This window comes from Phalacrocorax aristotelis, chromosome 2 (genome assembly GCF_949628215.1).
Source record: "Phalacrocorax aristotelis chromosome 2, bGulAri2.1, whole genome shotgun sequence".
Classification (NCBI taxonomy): Eukaryota; Metazoa; Chordata; class Aves; order Suliformes; family Phalacrocoracidae; genus Phalacrocorax; species Phalacrocorax aristotelis.
This window is the reverse complement of record NC_134277.1, coordinates 130,630,038-130,653,179: the sequence shown is the minus strand read 5'-3', so window position 1 is coordinate 130,653,179 and position 23,142 is coordinate 130,630,038. Positions and strand designations below refer to the sequence as shown.

Genomic DNA, 23,142 nt, shown 5'->3' with positions numbered 1-23,142 from the left:
ACAAATTAACACTCACGAAGTGAGTGGTTCCCAATACTCATTCACTGGAGAAGGTGATTTCACTTCTATCAGCTATTTCTTAGTCTGTAAAGAACACATGGCCTTAACTTAACTTTCCTATACCCATATAAATACATACACCACCCACCCCCCCAAAAAAAAAAACACAAAAACCCAAACAGAAGATCTATCCGAAGCTTACAAAGTGTAAGAACACAAAATAATCTTACTTAGGTTTATTTAATAGTATTTGTTGCTTTGGGGGGGAAAAAAATTCTAAGCTGAACACTGGAGCTAATCTTGATTTATCTCAGCCACACCATTTAAATGTTAAATGTCTATTTACCATTACGGTTGACAGCTCTTACGGCTTACCTCTCCCAACAGCATGGACAACTGATGGGCCAAAGCCCCGGATTTGGAATCCAAGTCCATCTGCAGAGTCAGGAATCTTCACTGTCCTGATACAAGCAAAGATTCAATATGAATGTAGCAAAAGGTATCATTCTGTTACTCAAGATAAAAGCAAACAGCAATAAGTAGGTTATGAGGGTGTAAGACTCCACACTTTCACTCAATTCACAGTTTGAGATTCAGCACCATTCACATTTCAGATGCTTAGTACCAATGACATCAGAAATAATAGCAAGCTGAGATACCAAAACCAATCAGAGCAAGGCAATACTATTTTGCAGGGAAACTCAATATGTCAATTACAACCAAAGCACCACCACAGCTTTAAAATTCCTCCCAAAGGGACGGGGTAAGTTGCCACAGCACAGCAACACTGAAAGCCCTGGGAAGGCAGGCAGTCTTCCAGCCAAGAGGACAGAGCCCAGGGACCACAGATCATGGCAGGCCTTGTCAGATGAGCTGCAGTAGACTGTGGAGACTGGATCCATATGACAATTCGTTAACATCTAAGTGCCTACTTGGTGAGTTGTATTGAAAAAAATATTTTGTTGCAGTTTTTCTGAGCAGCTATGTAATGTACCGAGTTTTGTAAAGCAAGAATTGCCTACTACTGTTCATATAACTTGGTCTAAGTGCAACAGAAATAAACCTACTGACAAACGTAACAAAAACACAGTTCTGAGAATCAAAATTCACATCTACTTTTTAAAATGAAGCCCTGAGCTCACTCAAACTAAGCTAGCATATCCACATGATATCAGCTCAGGTTCCAGAAAAAGCAACACAGCTGCATTAGCCCTTATCAGAGCTGGTTAGGTCATGCATAACAGTGCACTGATTTAACTTTGCAGCCTTTACTTCCAGAGCCAGCTCTGTTATTCTTTAAGGGATCTTTGCCCTCAGCTCCATTTGCCAGTACAAAAGCAGACAACTAGAAACTGATGCTGAAAAGTGATTTAAAAATACATTTGGACTGTAATAAACTTGATTTACAGGTATTTTTGAATAATATCATTGCATCATTTCTTGTACTTTCATTTTTTTCTGGTATTCTTAGTTCAGCATTTGGAGACAACGATAAAGCCTATAAATTTTTAAAAAATACTAGAATATTCTTGAGATTAATAAGTTTTCATTTGAAATATTTTCATAAACATAGCATCATTTAGTATACTAATATATTAACTAATGTTGATACAGTCTATATGGTTTCATTCTGTAAATGCTTTGTGAAACATGCTAATGAGCTATGAAAGACCACCACTGGCAGTTTAGGCTAAGGATTTAGGAGAGAACTGTCTCTTCTGCCAACACAGTTGTGCTAGCAGCAGGTCCTGACAAAAAGCAGGCAGCACTGAGAAAGAAATTCTTCAACTTCTCTGAACTCCTCATTCTCTAGATTATCTCTGTCAACCTCGAAATTCACGCTCATTTTCACTGGCAAGTTGAACCAAGATCTACATTAAAGAAAGGCCAAGATATACCTTTTATGTTCACTGCAACACTATCCAGCTGGTGGTTTGGGGGATTTTGTTGTTTTTGTTTGTTTGTTTGTTTCTTGGGGGGGGGGGGAGCGGTTGGAGTATTATTCCAGCTTTATGCTGTATTTCTTTCTTTGATCTTTTCCCCTTTCTGGGTGCCACTGTATTTCTCAAGACACCTTTGCTTATTAACAGGAGAACTAAGCCTCCTTTCTACCACTGAACCAGAGCCATTTCCAAGGCATTCTCTGTGTGCTATCTGGTAACAGAGGATGGTTCCTCCTTACCCTGCAAAATTTTATCAAAATCACTCCTGACCACTGTTTCTTACTCTCCTCTTTCTTTGGTATGTACAAACCAGTAAAAACTGCATTAACTTTATTAACAGACCTATGCTTGTTTACATACTTACTGAACACAGCCATTAGGCCTCACTTTGTATTTCTTTTACGTAACAAAAACTGCTTTCAGGTAGGAATTGTCAAAACTGTGTACAGAAATGCATCTCAGATTAAGATAGGGAGCTGTTTACTTGCTCCTACTGTTTACACAACCAGCACACATGCTGAAGGGGCCCATTAGATCACAGAGCTTGACTTCTGCCAAACCAGCAACTAATCACCAGAGGAACTTGTTTAATAAACACAGTGAGAGGAGATAAGTGATCAGAACTGTCCCCATAGTCAAGGAAACTTCATTTACACTTGCGGTTCCTGCATGTATTTAAAGTGGCAGAGCCGATGATCTAAAGCACTTGTGTTTGCTTTTGCTGACTGACAAATATAATAAAACAAAATCAAAGCAGATCAAATTGCTTGACTTTACCAAGTCAGATTAGATATAGCAGTTAAGATAACTCTACAGTAGTGCTGTCTGAAGTTCCACTGGGCTTTCAAAATTCACTTCAATTGTAGTTTGTAAAAATTCCCCCAAAGGAATGACAACTTACTCCCGTGGTTTAGTGCTCACAAGAACCCGCAGGGGCTTTCTGCTGTTTAAACATGCTTTCAGGAAGCAATCCACTTCACTGAAGGGTCGCAGAAAAACCAGGTCACCGTTAATGGCAAAGATTTTTTTCCCAACTTCCAAGCCTGCCATCTAGAAAACAATAACAGTTGTGTATATGTTTGCCTTTTATAACCACTAACATCGTGTTTTCTTCTGCTTGCATGCAGCCTCAACAGGAAGAATGACACACATTTTCTTTAAATTCTTTATGCCTCCTTCACATACCACGCACAAAAGACTTACACCGCAAAATGCTTCTAGAACTGGTTAAACTGACATGAAGGGTATAGTAAACTCATTCCAAAGAGAGCTAAAAACAAGACCTAGTCTTAATCAAGATTTTATTACAGTATTACAATATCAGTTAATATTTGTAATAATTAACAGCTTTCATTGAACCAGTTTACTCTTTTTATGATGTTACCTAATTTGCCCATCCATCATTCTCCGAAGGAACTAAAGCTTCTTTTCATAAAAAAGGACCTGATGAATATTTTAGTAAGTAAATATTTATTAAATTCCAAAACAAAACAATATCCTTAAAAGTTTCACGGCCCTTGAGCCAAAGGCATGGCAAACTAAATTACACACAGTTTTTAAACTCTAAACAAGAAAAAACCCATAACTAGCTCAGATGGCAGGAGGATGGAGGAGCAGCTCAGGGCACAGGTTAGCCTTAGCATCATCTGAGAATGTGGCAGAACCTGACTGCTGGAAAATACAATATGGAATTATGCAAACCTAACAGAGCTAAATCACCCTGGCCACAGCTATGCGGCTGTACTATATTATTGATTTGCTGTATCTATTTTTATTTTAAATTCCTATCCCACCATGAAATTTAGAAAGGCTTGAAATACATGTTAAAAATTTTTCTCTTATGGAGAAGACTTGTTTTTTATCTTTCCATGTATAAAGACTCCCATGCAGTTCAGTAGAACAATATGAATTTACCCAAAAAGCATCTAAAGCAATACTAACAAACAGAGAGGTTGTAATTTATTCAGACTCTCAAATTCTAGATTTTATCAGAAGCTTGATATATCCTTTATTATGAAATATATCAAAAGCAACTCACAGACTATTATACTAGTTTTATATTAATTTCATGTTCTACCAAAAATGTTTATTCTAATCATGATTAATGGCATCACTGGAAAATTATAAAATGTATAAAAATAAAATGGTAACTCTTACATCACCACTCAATACAACAATCCACCTGAACAGAAAGTGAGTGTTGGTAACCTCTATTTTAAACAAAACAAAAGGGGGAAAAAAAAAGGAAAAAAATTCCATAAACACAGCATTCTTGGAAAGTTGTCACTGTTACCTTTTACTACTATAAATTTTCTCAGCTGATTTACAACACATATCTGTGATGAAGTCAATAAAATAGGGAAGATAATTTATAATACTTGATACCTCAGCATTTGATCCTTTCTCCACCACTTTAATAATTGGCACCTTATTTTTATCTTCTAAATCAAAACCATAGGTGCCTTCATTAGATTTAATCTGAAAAACAAAATTGTTCAAAATGTTCAGAAAGGCATTAAGAAGAACTAAAGTATAGCCCAATTCAATAATAATCACAGAATCACAGAATGGTAGGGGTTGGAAGGGACTTCTGGAGACCATCTTGTCCAACCCCCCTGCCTGAGAAGGGACACCCAGAGCAGGGCGCACAGAAATGCATCCAGGCAGTTTTTTTAATATTTCAAGCCTGTTCCACTGCTCAAAGTAAAGAAGTTTTTCCTCAGATTCAGGTGGAACTTCCTGTGTTCCAACTTGTGCCCATTGCCCCTTGTCCTGTCATTGGGCACCACTGAAAAGAGTCCAGTCCCATCCTCTTGACACCCACCTTTCAGATATTTATAAGCATTGAGAAGATCCCCCCTCAGCCTTCTCTTCTCCAGGCTGAACAAACCCAGGTCTCTCAGCCTTTCCTCATAAGGGAGATGCTCCAGTCCCCTGATCATGTCAGTAGGTCTCTGCTTGACTTGCTCAAGCAGTTCCACGTCCTTCTTAAACCAGGGGGCCCAAAACTGGACACAGTACTCCCAATGTGGTCTCAACTAGGGCAGAGTAGAGGGGGAGGATAAGCTCTCTTGATCTGCTGGCCACACTCCTTTTAATGCAGCCCAGGATACCTTTGGCCATCTTGGCCACAAGGGCACATTGCTGGCTCATGGTCAACTTGCTGTCCACCAGCACTCCCAGGTCCTTCTCAACAGAGCTGCTTTCCAGCTGGTCAACCCCCAGCCTGAACTGGTGCATGGGGTTGCTCCTCCCCAGGTGCAGGACCTTGCACTTGCTTTTGTTGAATTTCATCAGGTTCCCCTCGGCCCAGCTCTCCAGCCTGTCCAGGTCTCACTGAACAGCAGCACAGCCTTTTGGCGTATCAGCCACTCTTCCCAGCTTGGTACCGTCAGCAAACTTGCTGAGGTTACTCTATCGCTTCATCCATGTCATTGATAAATATATTGAACAGGACTGGACTCAGCACAGACCCCTGGGGAACACCACTAGTTACAGCCTCCAACCAGACTCTGCTCCATTGATCACGACCCTCTGAGCTCTGTTGTTCAACCAGTTCTCAATCCACCTCACTGTCGTGTCATCTAACCCACACTTCCTAAGCTTACCTATGAGGATGTTATGGGAGACAGCGTGGAAAGCCTTGCTGAACTCGAGTTAAACAACATCCACTGCTCTCCCTTCATCTACCCAGCCCATCATGCCATCATAGAAGGCTATCAGGTTGGTCAAGCATGATCTCCTCTTGGTGAATCCATGTTGACTACCGATAACCTTTTCTTCTGCATGCCTGAAGATAAACTCCAGACTTAACTGTTCCATCACCCCTCCGGGAATGGAGGTGAGGCTGACTGGCCTACAGTCTCCTGGGTCCTCCTTCTTGTCCCTTTTGAAGACTGGAGTGACATTGGCTACCCTCCAGTCCTCGGGCACTTCTCCTGTCCCCCATGACCTTTCAAAGTAGATGGACAGTGGCTTAGCGACAGCATCCAGCTCCCTCAGCACTCATCAGTGCCCATGCATTTGTACAAAAATAATACACAGTGCTAATTTATTTTCACTACAGACGACTTTTTTAGTCAGCAAAACACACAATCATTCAGTTTCACTCACCAATAACGACTTGGCTATGACATTTTCCACTACCTTCAGGTCATGTTTCATGAGTTTGTGCTTCATATTTGACCCTTCCATTTCTTCATCCGCATAAAAACGGAACAGCAGCGGTTCATCTTTAAATTCACTTTTCTCTAACACTGTATGATTCAAAACCACACATATTAATCCTTTTTTTCTTTTGAACTTTTGAATATCATGTCTTTCATGATCCATAATACTGCACATGTGTATGCAGATTAAATGCCAGCAAACTACTTTCATGTGTGAAACTGAGGAAATCTTAATTTTTAACATAAGTAAAAATTTTTATTAGGATCCATTACAGACAGGTAACACAGCTGATTTTCAACTACAATATCTGGATCCCACCAAGCTGAGGAAGACACATAAGTCTGACATGGTTTTAATGAAAATGCCAAGCACAAGGTTTCTTCCTAAAATGGATTTAAGAACAGGATTTTGAGAAGTTCTGCTGGGCAGCTACTGGAGATGCTCACAACCAAGATCTGGCACTCTCCAGGTAAAGAAGCATGCCAGGTTCAGTATTAGAAATAGGTTTGGTGGGGACGTGGAAGCAGCTAGAACAGCAGATGGATACAGTTTGTATGTTTAAAAATCGAAGGAAAAAGAACAAACAGTGCCAGAGAGGAATTTAATTCTCCCTCCTCTAAACAAGCTGACGAGAAAATAATTTCTTCTTCTTTTCATTTCAGTAAATGACCTACTGCATCAATCCTTTCAGCAAAATCTTCCGTCTGATGGTATTAAATGTGACCTTGTTCACCTCATTTTTGGTACCACACAAACCGCACAAATCTCTGCTCTCCTCTCCCTTGTTCTTTGTTCTCTACTGTCCTTATGATTTTCTCATTTTCCTACAGTCCGCTTTCTCCTACTGTCACCACTTCACTTTTTTAAAGTCATGCTTCTCCATACTCTCTTCCTTCCTCCAAAAATACCTCCTTTCTTTCCTGCATATTTCCTCAGTTTTTATCATCTTATCTGTGTAAACATGTATAACCTGCTTAAAAAATTTCTTTGAAGTGGCTAACAAAACTTCCACCCCTAAATCCTTCAGAGGATGAAGTCCTCAGTGCATGCTATAAAATTGACTGAAAATAATTTTCAGAGTCTACAAAAGCTATTTTTTTCCGTGAAGATTATAGCATAGGTTTCTTCAGAGACACAATGAAACAACTTCCTATGCCTTCTGGAATATCCTTACCAGCCCTGCATTTCCTTCCTACTATATAGACAGCATTGAACAAAAAGGAAGCATAGCTTGTACAGAATGTATTTACTTACCGTGGTGCATAAACCCATTATCACAAAGAGCTACACCGAGTATCATGGCTTCTTCCCTCGTCCGACAATCCCCCTGTTAAACCATAGCAGATTTTTTAAAATATATTTTAGTATAGCAGCAAAATCGATTATATGCACAATGGCGTAACCTCACAGGGCCAGCAAGGGTTGTAGACTGTATTCACCACCACAACTTTTATATATGTATTCATAGCATAAATATAAAACAGTATATACATACGTACATGCTATACTTCTTTATAGTAAAAATAAACATGTAAACATTTTAGTATCTGCGTTCTCCATAAAAACTGAACATAACAGAATCTAAAAGTATCCAAGTTTTTAACTTTTATTTTATAAAACTGATGTATTTTGACTGAGTGAACAGGATACCCTGTTCTTGTTCCCAGTTTGCTTAAAATAAAACAGAACTGATGACAGCAAATTGGTACTGACTTTTATCCATCTAGTTAGTAATTTAGAGTTTTCAGAGCCTATCCATTTCGTTTTAAGCTATGAACAACATTACATGCTGAATCACAAAGCTAAGGCTCATTAAAACATTTAAAGTTCAATTGCAAATAAGCAAGATAAGCATAAAAGGGATGAACAGCATGGCTGCTGACAGCTGATTTCTGTTACCTTAGCAGTTTAAGAGGATTACACTTACACCCAGTGTTCTAATAACCCTTACACAAAGCGTTTGCATGTTATTCTGCTTTAAACATCACTACCTTCCAAATTAGAATTCAAATGCAAAACATACATAAATCCAAGGTGTATACTTGCCTGTGCAATCAACCAGTCTATGAGTTTGTTAGCCATGACCACAGATTTGTAGGTTCTCAAGTGATAATCTTTATCCCTGTTCAAAATAAAACAACAATTTTTTAAAATCAAACAAAAACTCAAAAGTAGCTTAACAGAAGAAAGCTTGTATTTTATAAACAAGTTAGTATACGCATGAATTGAGCATTTTGTACTGGATCAAAAGTTGCCTTTGGAGTATAAAAGCGAGTCAAACCTTTCAGTGTAGATAGAAAAGAGAAGGTTGACCATATCTTAACTTGGGCAATAATGTCACCGGAGCATAAAGGCAGTTGTCTTGTTACAGCTGGGACTCTCCAAATGAGGTAATGGAGTGTTAGTAAAGGACTATATTAATATATACAGTAAGCACCTAAGCATATCCATCAGGACCTAGAAGGCTCCAAAGGTCTGTAAAAAAAGGTCATATTGAATGAAGTTTGCAGTCATTTAATGATTCAGTTATGCTTTTTGTCTTGATAGCCCTCCAATCTTGTTTGATTACTCCCAAGAGACCGATCTTGAAAGGATGGGTTAGGTTCCTACATTCAAACACAGTATCTTCACATTATATACTACTTCTGAATGTCTCTCTAAGGATTTCCCAGTTGGACTCACCTAATTACTGGGGTAAACAGACTGTGAATGCGACAGTACAGTCGTACACCCTGTTAAAGATAAAGATGAGGTTAGTTAACCACACGTTCACACCATAGAACATAAGAGGAATGGACACAGTAAGGAAGCCTATATGTTCTAAATGCATTTCATTTAGATTTGTAAAAATATCTACGTATCTTATGTGCCAAAGCTTTATATTTTTCAAACAACAATACTGATTAATAAATTATGAGAAATAAAACATTTCCAATCTAATCTAAGCTTCCCTGAGACACATGCAAAAAGGATTAACTTTAAGGTAGTATTAAAAAATTCTGAAGGTATAGTACTTTGAAAGAAAATACACAAAATCTGAAAGACAAAGCTATATTTCCATGCATTAATGTTTTCCCAGTCACTATTTGCTATTCTACACACCAAGTGAGTAATCAAAGTAACAAACACTGCATTTGATTACATGCATCGATACTTTACTTACAAATTGAAATTATAACGAACCAATAAACTTTTTTTAAAAAGCCAAGAAGATTCAAAGATTGGAAACTTTTCAATTAAAAACAAAGAATAAAACATTTGGATGAGTTTAAGAAATTACCATCAGAAAATGTTATTTAAAAAAAAGAAATCACATTAGTATTCCTTAGCAGACTATCAAAAAACAATTATGTTTATAACATGTAAGAAGAGCCATGTTTAACAATTAAAAGTTGTGTCAAATTAGATTCCATCCTACTTTGCTGTGCCTGGTAGTTCAGTATTCAAGATTTTTCTAGATATACCTCACATTAACAAATGCCAGCAGAAAAGAGCATGACACTATAATGGAATACCCAGATGTTGACATTTTCTACCACCTCGAAGTCACGAAAAGTTTGAATATTAATGTGTTTAAAGACAACTTTGTTCGATCATTTTGTTATGCTCGGTAGTGTAGATGGATAGCGATACCTATCTGTGTTTAAACATCTGTATGACCGCAGATTTACTGCCTTGTTAAGGCACTAATAAAATACACTCAGATTTAAGAGAAAATTGAGAACAATTTTATGCATATAGCTTGATATCTATCTGAAAAAATACAACGGAGTGAAATACCAGCTTCAGAACCACCCAGAAACACATGCAATGCATCCTGCATATGAAACCACTAAATAACAAAAATAAATATAACAAACTTTAATTTTTTATTTAATATGTGTAACAACTAGCCAAAATCTTCCCTTACAAATGGAAAACTAAATTTGATTCACATAAATATAGAGATGAGCAAGTGTGATGGGATATTTATCCTAGCATAATATTATTATAATATTACATTATTTTTCAAGCAGAGTCTCCATTTCTGATGTGTTTTTCCTAGTAATAGCAACTATTCTAATTTGTACCTTAGAGATTACATCCTGCATCTCATTTCTTGGGTAGTATGTCCCATCATCGTATCGGAATCTGTACAGCATGTGTTCCGGTTTGAATTGGTGCTTATCTGTAACTAAATGAAAAAAAAAATCATGTATTGTTAGGTGGCTTTCCAAAGGAATCAAGAGAGAAGTGGGTTAACATCATTTCTTCTAATAACAGCCCATTATGCAGCAATAGGTAGATTTCAGGCAGGGAGGGCAGGAAGCCCAATTAGATCATCTGCCCTAAGCTTCTTTATGTCACTGGCGACCGTATTTCTCACAGCATTTAAATAGCCTAGAAGAAACCAAACAAATTTCAGTCACAGGGCAAAAAGAAAGACAAACAGGCAGGGAACATTAGGCACTCAAATCCACCCTAGTCTTCAGAGCTTTTGCAAAGCTTATTAATAAATATCTAAATAAAGTGTCTATTACCACTATTCATATTATTGTTCCACATTATTCTCTAATTCTTGCTGAGGTCAACATCAGATGAGTTAGTAAAGATACAAACCCTCTATAACATATCTGACCAGTCTTGCACTGGAGAGGAAAGGGAGAGGGAGCATCTTCCTCTATACATAGCCAGCTGAAGGTCTTAAATGCAAGAGACTTGCAGTCATGAAGGCGTTGATAATCCATTTCCCCGAAGGTCCATGAAAAAGGTCCTTAAGAGGTGATGTTCATGTGATTCCAGCAACAAACCTTCAAGCACTTTGTCAAAGCAGTCGTACCATATGATACAAAAATTACCCTGGAAATGGCACTACAGCAAGTCTTTCTGAAAAACAGCTGATTCATTTGACGGCTGAGGACAACACTAGGCACTAGCACCATCCTAGGATAACTGTCTGGTATTAATTACTGTTTTGCTTGCAGACGTAAGCTTTAATTTTTAAACTAAATTTGCATGTCATCAACTGATAAAGGAGGCTACTGTAATGTCTTCATTAATCAGAGTAACAGACCTAGCAGTGTTAGGTATTTCTTCTGTGCATGCCTTCCTATACCAAGCAATTAAACCGTCATCCCTTATCTTCTTTCAAAAATGTAGTCAGGCACCATAAACTTTGTATAGTAAGGTGCCTTCTGTCTGCATCATTTTTCATGCTCCTTCAAGCTCTTCAGTATCTCCACACAGCATCTGACACATGGTCATAAAAACTGGACTTAATATATTAAGTGGTTTCACCGGTGTCATGTGAATAACCTCTCTACCTGTACTTGATATATCTACTAATAGTAAAGCCCAGGACACTATTCCAATTGTCTTGAATTGATGGTTCACACTAAGGTGATTATCCAAAATAACCCCTGAGCTCTTTTGCATATCATTGCTTCTCAATACATCAAATATAGACTACAAAATTTTCACATACAATGCCCAGTATAACTATCTAAATGAATTTTCATCAATTGTGACCATTTAACTCAGAAAAAAAAAAAAAAGATACCTTCTAGTTCTGTAATTAAAAATAATTTCCTACTGTTGGAGAAAAAGTATCTTACACTAGATCAGCATACACTAAGAATTCTTAAAACCATCAACTATAGAAAACAGAAAACACCACCACCAGGACAGCACTGCCCAAGGCCAAATTGCTCCTCACTGTTACAGAGATGCAAAGCACCTTTCCTTTCTTGCATGCCTATAGAGCAGGCTCTGACGTCCGAGGAACATGAGTACTGCTGTCTTTGCAGCCCCTACTTACACATAGTGCACCAGAAACTAGGGGAGCAGATCCACAGAGCTGGGACATGCTGAGATCTAGAAAGCAAGGAAACCAGACAAGGATGCTTCCAGCTCTACTGCATTGTGTCAAATACCACAGATATCCAACAAATGCTGTGAGGGAAGCTGTAAATCACTGTTCATTTGGGGGGGTTTTGCTTACTGTCATGTAGACGTGATTTGGCTTGTTCTACTCAAGAAGAAGGATGGATGATCTATCAGCCACTGAACTAACAAGGAAAGCTTAAAAAAAATTATGAAAACGTTTAGCTTACTGTACAGCTTTCCTTTTAACTAGTATCAGCTGTACATTTGTTAAGACCATAGTTTCAAATTATTAAAGCTGGTAAAACACATCATTACCACTAAAATAAGAAACCCCAAGTTGTTTTGTATGACACTCCCAACAATGTACTTTGTGTTGGTATAGATATTTATTTTGCCCACACTAAGAAAAGGAAACTGATCCAGGTCTTCACTTCTACTTTTTGCCAGAGTAGTTTTGACTCCAATCAGTACACCAATCCCAGAAACTGCACAGCCACAAAAATACCTATTCATTTTAAAACTATCTGATATTGAGATTATTTTTGTAACTACAAAGCTCCTTACTGCCTTGAGAGGAAGCTGCCTTTTCTAATCAGCAGTAGCAAGTGACTGGACAAAGTATCTCAGCCCATTGGCTGATACAATTATAAGTCATTTCACGTATTAGAGAAGGCCACCAGGAGGATTTAGAACAGCAACATACGGACATATTTTCTTCTTTTGCAAAACTGGGGGGAAAGAAAAAAAAAACCAAAGAAAAACCATAACTTTTCTACTTGTAAGAGTTCACAAACGAGGAAGTAAAACAATGCCCATCACAACATGGGTCTGGCATTGCTAGAATGGAGCCCAGCACAGTGAAAACAATGGCCAGCATAGCAAATACGCAAAGTCTAACAAAGCCCTCTATAACATTTGCAATGTGAGTAACAGCCAAACTTTCCTTCTCCCTTGCTCCGTCTGTGAAAACAGATGGTTCATTCAACTTTATTTTAAGAATTCTATTTTCACTGAACCACAGCTGTATCCACTATTCAAAGTAGCATGTCTGGCTCACATTTCTATGCTCTAATATAATTACTCTTTTATCTCATGAAATTACACAATATTCATTTAACTCTGTATTGAGAAAGTCTATGAGTATATTTGGGATATAAATTACAAGACCAGGAGAAGAATCTTTGGCAACAGAATCATTTCATTGAAAACAATTCTGTTTCTGTAGTAAACATAATAGCACCTGACATTGGAATGAAGGTGGAGGAAAATCATGTAGACTGACATTAAAGAATTAAAGACTATATGACTACTGATGAATAATGTTTTTCCTCCTACTCTGCCTATGTTTAAAATGCACACAGCTAAGTGGCACTGTTACTCCTGCTTTCTTTCCACCTAAGGACATGGAAAACATCGTGGCAAAGAACTTAAAAGTAAGTATTAAATTAATTGCTGGCTGAAGTGTAGAAGTGTTAAAATGTATATTATCAATTATTCCATCTAAATGAACACCCTAGATCTACGCTGGAACAGTGGCTAACTTCACAACTGTTTCAATATTTGTTTCTTTAAGTGAGTGTACCTATTCTAAGCCAAACATGCCTTCAAAACCAGAAGTTTCTCCAGTTTATTTATATGGGCCTCGTGGACTATACCTTGTAAAAGGGACCGAGATGAGGACCTGCTCTGGTAAGATAAAAATGTTGCCAATGCAAATTACCTCCAGAAATCAAACCTTCTTACTGGCTCAAAACCTGAACCATTTCAGTGATACATCTCTCCACAATGAGCTAAACACAGACAATTGACTGAAAGTTTCAGCCAAAAATATCAATTTTAGTAACTATACAACATAGTGAAAATAAGGCCTTAAAATTCAAAAGATTAAACTGTTGGGTTCTGGGCTGGATTCCACTCACTCCACTTGTAATACCTAACAGATGAGGAGGCACATTTATCAACAGCCAACTGTAACTCACTCTCTTCTACAATTCTTAGATGAATATGTATCCCTAAAAAGCCAGGCCTTAATAAAATGTTTAAATCATTAAAACAGTCTAGCATTCTGTTCCCGCAGAATTTACTTTTGCTTACAAGACAATAGCAATGTTTCTCTAGGTCCCTGTTTGTAATGTTGTGATCCCAACAGCATAGATGTAATCTGATTAAATCAATGGAGCCTCTCCCAGTAAATCTGCTAGGCATGGACAATGGCCCCATGAGGTCCCTGCAAGGATATAATGCAGATTCAACAAGCTGTCTTGAGTTAACAAGACCATCTTTTTGACAAACAAAATTAAGTCCACTCTAATTATAATTACCTTGAAAACAAGTAAGTTAAAACTGATTATATTTACCATGATGAATAATGCCATTCTCTAATAAAGCTTGGCCGAGATGAACACCTTCTTCAGATTTGTGTATCTCTCCAATTTCCAACAACCAGGACACAAATTCACTGAATTAAAAACAGATACAAAAAACAAACTTTAAATATCATACCACCACATCTACTACATTTTCCTCTCAGTTACTTGGATTTCTTACTAGCCTAGTAAGTGATTCTTAAGCCTAATGATCTTCAGAATGCCATACCCCCTTTAAAAAAACTATTCATTTCAACTTTTCTATTATTTCGACGTAAATACATATGGTTTCCCTTGAAACGTCTTTACTGTTCAGAAGTTTTACCTTTGCACATAGTGCACCATTAGCAAGTTTGCTGATGATGCCAAACTGGGAGGTGCTGCTAACTGTCTTGAGGGACAAGCAGACTTCCAGAAGGATCTAGATAGATTGGAGCATTGGACAATGATTAATGGGATTAAATTTTAAAAGTCCAAATGCCGGATTCTGCACCTAGGATGGAGTAATGCTGACCACAAGTATAAACTGGGAGAGGAGTGGCTGGAGAGCAGCCCTGAAGAATGGGATGGGGGGGTGCTGGTTGGCAGCAGGCTCAATATGAGTCAGCAGTGTGTCCTGGCAGCCAAGAAAGCAAACTGCATCCTGGGGTGCATCAAACACATACAACCAGCTGGTCAAAAGAGGCGATTATCCCACTGTGTTCAGTGTTGGTGCAGCCTCACCTTGAGTACTGTGTGCAGTTGTGGGCCTCACAATTTCAGGAGGATGAGAAGGTCCTTGAATGCTTCCAGAGGAGGGCAACAAAGCTGGTGAAAGGGCTGCAAGGAATGGCCTATGAGGAGCGGCTAAGGACTTTGGCCTTGTCTAGTCTGGAGAAAAGGAGGCTGCGGGGTGACCTCAGTGCTCTCTACAGCTCCCAGAGGGGAAGCAGAGAGGGAGGTGCTGAGCTCTTCTCCCTGGCATCCAGTGATAGGACGTGTGGGAATGGTTCAAAGCTCTACCAGGGGAGGCTTAGACTAGACATTAGGAAGCATTTCTTTACACTGAGAGGGTGGTCAAACACTGGAACAGGCTTCCTAGAGAGGTGGTCAATGCCCCAAGCCTATCAGTTTTTAAGAGGCATTTGGTCAATGCCCTTAACAACAAGCTTTAACTTTTGGTCAGCCCTAAAGTGGTCAAACAGTTGGACTAGATGATCATTGTAGGTCCCTTCCAACTGAAAATATTTTACTCTATTTTGTTACCATGTTTTCTGGGATTTCCTAAAGTAGAATAGCCGCATGTGACCAGACTGTCAAATATAAGGAAATCCCAGGCATACCTACTGCACCTGCCCAAGGCAGATATGCCATGAAGCCAGAACATAATCACAGTATGACAGAACAGTAGGCCTGTTACTTTCGTGTCAGACACATGGACATCCTCCACATATACACAAAGTATATAGTGTATGTGCGGGAAATGCCTGGCTTGTTTCACAATAAACCTGATGCAGTTCAGAGACGACAAATTTATAGCACATGAGATATTTGTATGTGTGTTATAAATCAAAAGAACAGTATAGTGAGGTAGCGTAACACTCACATTCATGGTTTTTAGCTGGTGACCAAGGGACCAGCAAAAGCATACTTCAAAAGGTTCCACTTCAAAGGCAGCATAGAAAAAAGGCCATTTGATGGTAGGTTTAAATGTTTCACACATGGCTCCTCACCATGAGTGTATTCTTTACCTGCTTCCAACAACTTCACTGAGGGAACATGATTCAGCCACAGCTCAAATCATTAATCTTAACCCTGGTTTCAATTCACATCAGCTATGCAACTTCTGACACCACATGAAAATCTCCCAAGTTTCATTTCCACTTTTGAACACAGTGGTGAGTATCTTCACTACAATGTCTTTGTGTAAAACAGTCACTGTACTTTATAAAAATACTTTCCATACTTAACTGTCTTACGGTCAAATGAAATAAGTGATAACTCCTCTGCCCCCCAAACTAATTTTTGTCATATACACATTTTTAGGGTCCCTATTGCATTCGGTCTTCCTCTTGCATTCAGTCTTCTTAAGCCATAGGTATAATAGACATTATAAAGATCCTCGTGAAAATAGGGATAAATTTTTAAACATGTAAAATTTATTTACTAACTCCGTCCCTGACATTCACACAAGAGGAGGACTGAAACAGTTTTAGAGAAAGAGATTTTTTAAGTGGAATAAAGCAAATCTGATAGTCTAGACTAGGCATTTCGGAGACAAAATGCATTAAACAGGTTGGGAATGATTTCTTTAAAGAAACTGTTTTATTTGATGCATTTTCTTGTTTTCAACATGCCTTTGCAGCCTTGTCCCTTTAATAAAGCTATTTTGGAGTACAAGTACACATACATAAATTTCAGGCAGAACAATTTACATTTTGGCTAAATTCTGGGAGGCAAGTTGGCCTAACAGACATTGCAAATAAAGTGTGGTTTCCACAGGATCCCAGAGAAGATTTAAAGTGTTCTTTTAGCTGGTTAAATTCATGCTACAAAATGCATGTAATACCTTCCAAGAAAGCATTTGGGGAAAGTGGTTAACTTCCTCTTCCTGTCTTTGATGAGATTCCCTTGTTTGCACATCATTTTGTACAGTCTTTCTCCTTGCTCAGAGATCATCATCCAAGTGTCCTGTTCCATGCCCAATTTTAAACCTGCCAAAAATGCATTAATATTCTATGAAGTGATATTGCCATTATATTTCAGTATCTTCCCCAAAATACAGAAGCAATACCAATATTTTACATACAAAAAAAAAAGGAAAGGAACCGTTTTCCATTATTTTTCTCACAGTCAAGATTAAACCATGAACATCTGATCTTCATAAAGCATAATCAAATTATATCATTAACATAGTGAATTTAAACTGCTACTATATCAACATCACCATTGATACTGCAGTAATAAATACTAATGCTGTGATTTCCAGACTTCAGTCTATGAACAATTGCAAGGGAGTCGTCAAGCGCTCACAAGTTTAAAAGGGCCTTGGTTTTGCTCCTACCATGTCATAATAAAAATGTTTTCACTTAAAGGAAACTTCTTCAAATTTCCAATTAATAGTAACTAGTTATGTTATACATTTGTTAGTTTCACATAAGATTAATTCCACAAAAGCATATGAACAGCTTGATTTTTATTTGCTTCGGAATTTTTTCAATAACAGAAAGCTATCAAGGGTTTTATTTCGGTATTTCTTACGGGTTTATTTTTTCCTGTTTTTCTTCTTGAGAAAATGATTATGTTGTCTGAGTAACAGATGATCAAAAACAGTTTTTCTTGAATTATGCATCCTATTGGCCACTCACAGAAGCTTGTGCTTCTAAGGCATACCACAGACCTTCATATCCCATGTGCTTTCTCAATAAACAATTATAAATTCTGGACAAACCCACACATTTTTGGAATGTCTTGTGTATATGTTCTCAGTTTCTGTTCAGATTTTCACATTTTAAATATTATAACCGTACCTATTCAATTTGAGTAACAGTCTGCCACTTCTTTAATTCTAAGAGTACAGCCATTAAAAAATGTACCTGTCATGAGAAAAAGCTAACAGTGGTACTGGACACAGATACAGCAGTGATGAACCAGATAGTGGTGATGCCACACAGATAAAACCTGATGTATTCCCTGGAAAAGAAAACTTAACCAGTATACTATTTTTGGAGCTTATGGGATGCTGATGCTTTTATTTGTATCCACCCTTTGAATCAAGGCATCATAGCACCACCAGCCTTAGTCACCTTTTAAATAAATTTCTACCTTGCTGAATTGTTACAGGAAAGACCCAAAACTGACAGAAAGGCTTCCTAGCAAAAAGTTTCCAATTCAGCTTGATTTTTTCCTAGCAAGAAAATACAATCTATAAAGTGGTCCTAGTTGATAATTCAATTACAACGGCGGAAAACCCTGCTAAACTACTTTATTCAGGGCATGCTCTGCCTTTTGCTCAGCTTCTGCTGTATGGATTCCAAATAGAAGTATAGGTTAAGTTTCCCTAAGTACACTGAATATCTCAACATGAATAGCCCAGCAAGCCCCAGCTACGGGGCACACTCAAGCTGTATTTCCATGCCTGACTCGTGGTCCACATGCTTTTATTTACCCAGCCTGAAGATCACTGTGATCTGCCATTCTGTGTGAGATGTGGGGGCTACACCACCACTATGAAGAAATGCACTGGCATGCACAACACAACCAGAGGGAGTCACTCACATGAGATTTGGGAAATGTGTTCACTTGAGTTAGTTCATCTCAGACTCGCCAAGGAGCTAAAACACTGTTCTCACATGTGCAGTCACTTAGTCTTCAGTGTAATTGCCTATATATATACACACATGAACAGGCTCCATGCCTTATTAAGTAAACGTAAAATTAAAGCATCTTTATGTTCACAGTGAATGGGAAAGTGTGATAGCTACATTTAGATGTAGTATTTGAATTCTAAAAAGATAGCTGTTTGGTTCCAGAGTCATTTGGCAACTTGACTGCAATTAAGTTGATGTATTCGGCTTTGCAAGAGGCGTTTATACAGATATTTTGAAAAAATATCACTGCTGGAGGAGATGGATAAATTTATAAGTTGATAGAGTAACAGAGATATTTAAGAAATGTTTTTGAAGATTCTGTGTTGCAAACTGAGTCTAAGCGTGTACCAAATTCTCTCCTATTTCTTTCATGGTTGTCTCCTTGGTGGCAAACACACTGAGAACACCAGGAGCTGAAAAGTTCCCCGAATCATAAGATGCTAAAATCCTAAGACATGGCTTGACTTTGAAAGGGCTCCCTCAGACCTCATTCAGTCTTGGCAAGATTTAGGTCAAACTCACCTCTACAACCACCTGCTAATAGAATAGTGTGAAACAGTATGGATACATCAACATAAAATACTCCTACTTACTCCTTCTATTTCTTACCTAAAGGTATGAAGAGTCTAAGGGAGCCAAGTAACCTAACAGTGGAGTAGAATTTGTTAAAAACCTTTTTAGCCAATTCCAGACAAGACCCTATACAGAAGCAGACAAACCTGGTTTTTGATGTATTTGATACCATCTCTACCACGTTGCTTTTTCATTTGCTATTTTAAAAATGTTTTTAGACCTCTAAGGCATCTTTTTAGCTTTTCTACTATTAATTCCTGATGGCACTATTAATTAGCCACTGCTCAGACACCCTAGTTGAAACTCTGGTCCTACAGCAGATGTTCTACAAAAATCCAGTATTCAACTTTAAAAGACCAAAGAAAGTATTGGTAGTCTCCATTTACAACGGAGGCACAAAACAACAGCTACTACAACAGGTGATGGAAAAATCTACGCAGACCAGGAAAAGAATCCCAGATCTAACTACAAGGTCATATTTTCTTTCAATACCAAGGCTCCAAACATCATTACTGATCAGGATATTTCAGCTTGCAAATAAAATTAGCTCCAAAAGATGATGATGCGTCATCTTTCCCTGGTTCTACTTTGTGCAGGGTTCACCTTGAATTCATGAGGTTATTCGTGGTCACTTTTGAGATCAGAATTATATTTCATCCAAGTATTCTTCCGCCTTAATTCAGTTATTCAAAAAAGATATTTGTTTGCCAACAGTGATTTCATACTTTCTTGGGTAGGGGAAAATACATCAAAGATGGGGTTGTAGGTATATTCTGTACCATTTCATGTTGGGATCATCTGCATGAAGATCCAACATAGAAGACCTGCTCATTTCAGTGATTCAATGTCCAGCCACAAAAGGGAATCAATGCACGCAAATCCCAAAAGGCATTTAGGACAAACCCTCATATACCACAAATCATAATACTCCACAGGACTCAATGAAATTATGACAATTTATACTAATTGAGGATAAGCTATTAAAAAATAGATTAAATCATCTTCCCATTTCCAAACCAGCATTCACTACCAGCATACAGGATTCAAGCCATTATGCCTTTCCCAGTATGTTTGATTTATTTTTTCCAAGCTTGTAGTCATAAACCTTCAGCTGAACCTGACACCAAAAGTTTTCCTAACAGCTGGTTTTGCTTTATATCTGAACATAAAAAAACAGTATGTCTTTCTGGCACAGCAACATAAGGAAGTTTATTAACCTACCTTTTCTTCTCTCTCGCTCTTTCAAAATAGCTTCCAGCCACTCTTGCTTCTCTTCAGGGGTTTTTGCCATGCATACAAACCATTTGTTCTTTGCTGTGTTGTGGATCTTCCAGCCATTTATAACAGTGTGACCACTGCTGTGATAGTCAGCTGGGAATAAATAAAATGGCTTAAAAAGCATCAACTCTTAAAAAAGCAATAGTTGTTATAATTATTAAGAACTCTTATCATCATACATAAAGCTCAGGAAATACAGAAGAATAGAAACAAATCTGAAGTTATCTGTGCCGCTTGTGAACTATGTTATAACTTAATAAGCTGGACTTCTAACTTTTAGTGAATAATGTCCTTTTTAAAATGTAACAGAGAATTGCCTAGCATATAGAAGAAGGTATAAGCTTGACAGTAGAACAGGCAGAGTCCTATTAAAAGAACAGATCATGGTAGCTGGAGTACTTTTGTTTTTGTTAAACTGTAATAAATAATTCCTTAAAAAGCAGCACTGTGGTTTTGCCCCTGAAATTACTCAGAGCTGCTGTGCTGATTGAATGATTTACTATTACTTTTTAAAATGGACTAAATATACAGGGCAAAAATACAACTTCTGTTTGATGAGTAAGCAAACCATACATTTGATGTATCTTTACTGGTTACCTGAATAAATATATGTATATTCACTTAGTTGTTTACACAAACTGAAATATAGTACAAAATTTCCTATGATTTCAAAAGAGGCGTTAACCAAATGCATCATTTTTTAAATGTTTCTAACAACCCTATGTTCAGTGTGTACACTGTGGGAGAGAGGTGGCAATTGCTGATGTTCTTAGATATCTAGAACTTCTGACTCCTAATTTGTAAACTGCTATGCTATAAAAAGCGATTTACTACTTATTACTCTTTCTTTACTTATGTAACATTTGATTTTAACATGCTAGTCCATAAACCTTTTTCAGAAATTACCTAAACAGACTTCCTCTCCAAAACTAACACCCTTGAATATCCCTCACTAGAATTACATGGATTTCCTGGGGGGAAATAAGTGAGGCATAAGTGTCCCATGATAACAAATACAATTTTTGCATAAAATACAGATTAAAACTAGCACTCGCAACTATTGTACAAAACATTTAAAAAATCAAAAGGTCAGCATTCTCTCACCATGAACTTTCCGTAAGAGGCAAGAAACTCCTAGGGCCAGCCCTGAACTACTACAATAACTACAGAGCTTTTTACTTTGTAAATACTTTTTCATAATTCAGCCCTGTTTCGTATAATGAGATGGATTTTTCCAAAACTGAAACACTTGCTGAAATGCTCACTAAGTTTTATCATAAATCTCAGCAGACATGTTAGTATCCTTTCAATAACTCTGCATCTTAATTAGATGGAAAGCAGCCAAGCTTTGTATACTGGGCTGGGAAATGTCAGGAACTACTAGAAAATCATGAGACTGATGGCTAATTTCTAAATCAACAAAACTTTCTAGTACTTAGTGTATAATAAAGTGCAAGCAAGTCTATGACAGGGGAAAAAAACCAAAGATATTTTTTAACATCATGTTTATACCACTTCCCTATTTATCATATTTCTATTCACATCACCTACACATAATATCCTTTGTCCCTTTAAAACCATTGTTTCTTGAAAGCTAGCCATCGTATCATTCATGCACTGTCAGAAAATCAGAGTCAAAAGTCAGGGAAAAGAAAGAAGCCTCAGACAGCAGCTCTCAGCTGACAGACGGCAGCTCTTCGGAGATCAGAGGCAGCAGCACTACAGAGGAAGGAAGGTTAAGGTCCCTTTGTATTATTTAAGCATATACGATAAACCTTGCGATGTGGCACTAGCTGTGATTTTTTGTTTATTTATTGACAGGTTAATACATATAAAACTACACAGTGCTATTTTTCCTGTGGTGTTTGTTACCATATATCTATCAACATGTCACCCATGTTATGGAGGGAAATATTATGATCTCTAATGCAGTGAACTGTAGCAGTTAAAATTATGGCAAAAAAAAAAAAAAGATGGCTCAGACTCAGAAATGGATTTAGATCCTCCCATTTTACTTCGTACAGAAATTTGGTGTCAACTTACTACTTTAATACAGAAAAAATGGTTCATCCAGCCACTTGAATATCTCAATGTAGAGATGACATTTTAAACATGCAGCTTCCTTGGCATCTGAAGGTCTGCAGTGCCGGCAGTTCGATCACATTTATCTCACACCACTACAAGCTCACTGAATTCTGCAAAAAGCCCCATCACCTAGCAAGGTACTAAGACTGCCTCATGTATACAGATGGCAATGAGTTCAGGCAGAGGGAAATGGGTAGCTATTGCCCAATTTTGCAATAATAACCCACTCCTGTGATGCCCAATTCGACTCCAACCTCTGCCTTTAACTGCAACACCCCTGCTTTCTCTTTTGCTCCCTATGTTCCCCATGACTTCAATCCTCCAAGGCTCCTGTGAGCAATTTGTTCTCCCCCATACACCCATGCTCGTAGTCTCCTGAAGAGCATTTCATCCCATATAAACTCCTACCTTTTTTGGACTGGCTATTGGACAAAACTGGTCAAGAGCTGCAGGCGTGCTGGCCAGCCAGCCAAGAGGTATGCATGTTCTGACCGGCCAGCTGCACAGGATATA

At 37.9% G+C, this 23,142-nt stretch overlaps 1 protein-coding gene across 1 annotated transcript in view; it reads right to left on the bottom strand.

The window, feature by feature from the left end:
* PREX2 (phosphatidylinositol-3,4,5-trisphosphate dependent Rac exchange factor 2) overlaps nucleotides 1-23,142 on the bottom strand; it is a 186,277-nt gene that overhangs the window by 88,450 nt on the left and 74,685 nt on the right. Inside the window, exons 9-19 of the mRNA XM_075085197.1 lie at nucleotides 20,488-20,637; nucleotides 16,893-17,037; nucleotides 14,336-14,436; nucleotides 10,184-10,287; nucleotides 8,796-8,845; nucleotides 8,160-8,235; nucleotides 7,368-7,440; nucleotides 6,057-6,199; nucleotides 4,329-4,421; nucleotides 2,845-2,993; nucleotides 376-461 (exon numbers count right to left, since the gene is read on the bottom strand). Of these exons, the coding sequence (XP_074941298.1) occupies nucleotides 376-461; nucleotides 2,845-2,993; nucleotides 4,329-4,421; nucleotides 6,057-6,199; nucleotides 7,368-7,440; nucleotides 8,160-8,235; nucleotides 8,796-8,845; nucleotides 10,184-10,287; nucleotides 14,336-14,436; nucleotides 16,893-17,037; nucleotides 20,488-20,637 (1,170 nt within the window). The remainder of the gene's footprint in view (nucleotides 1-375; nucleotides 462-2,844; nucleotides 2,994-4,328; nucleotides 4,422-6,056; nucleotides 6,200-7,367; nucleotides 7,441-8,159; nucleotides 8,236-8,795; nucleotides 8,846-10,183; nucleotides 10,288-14,335; nucleotides 14,437-16,892; nucleotides 17,038-20,487; nucleotides 20,638-23,142) is intronic.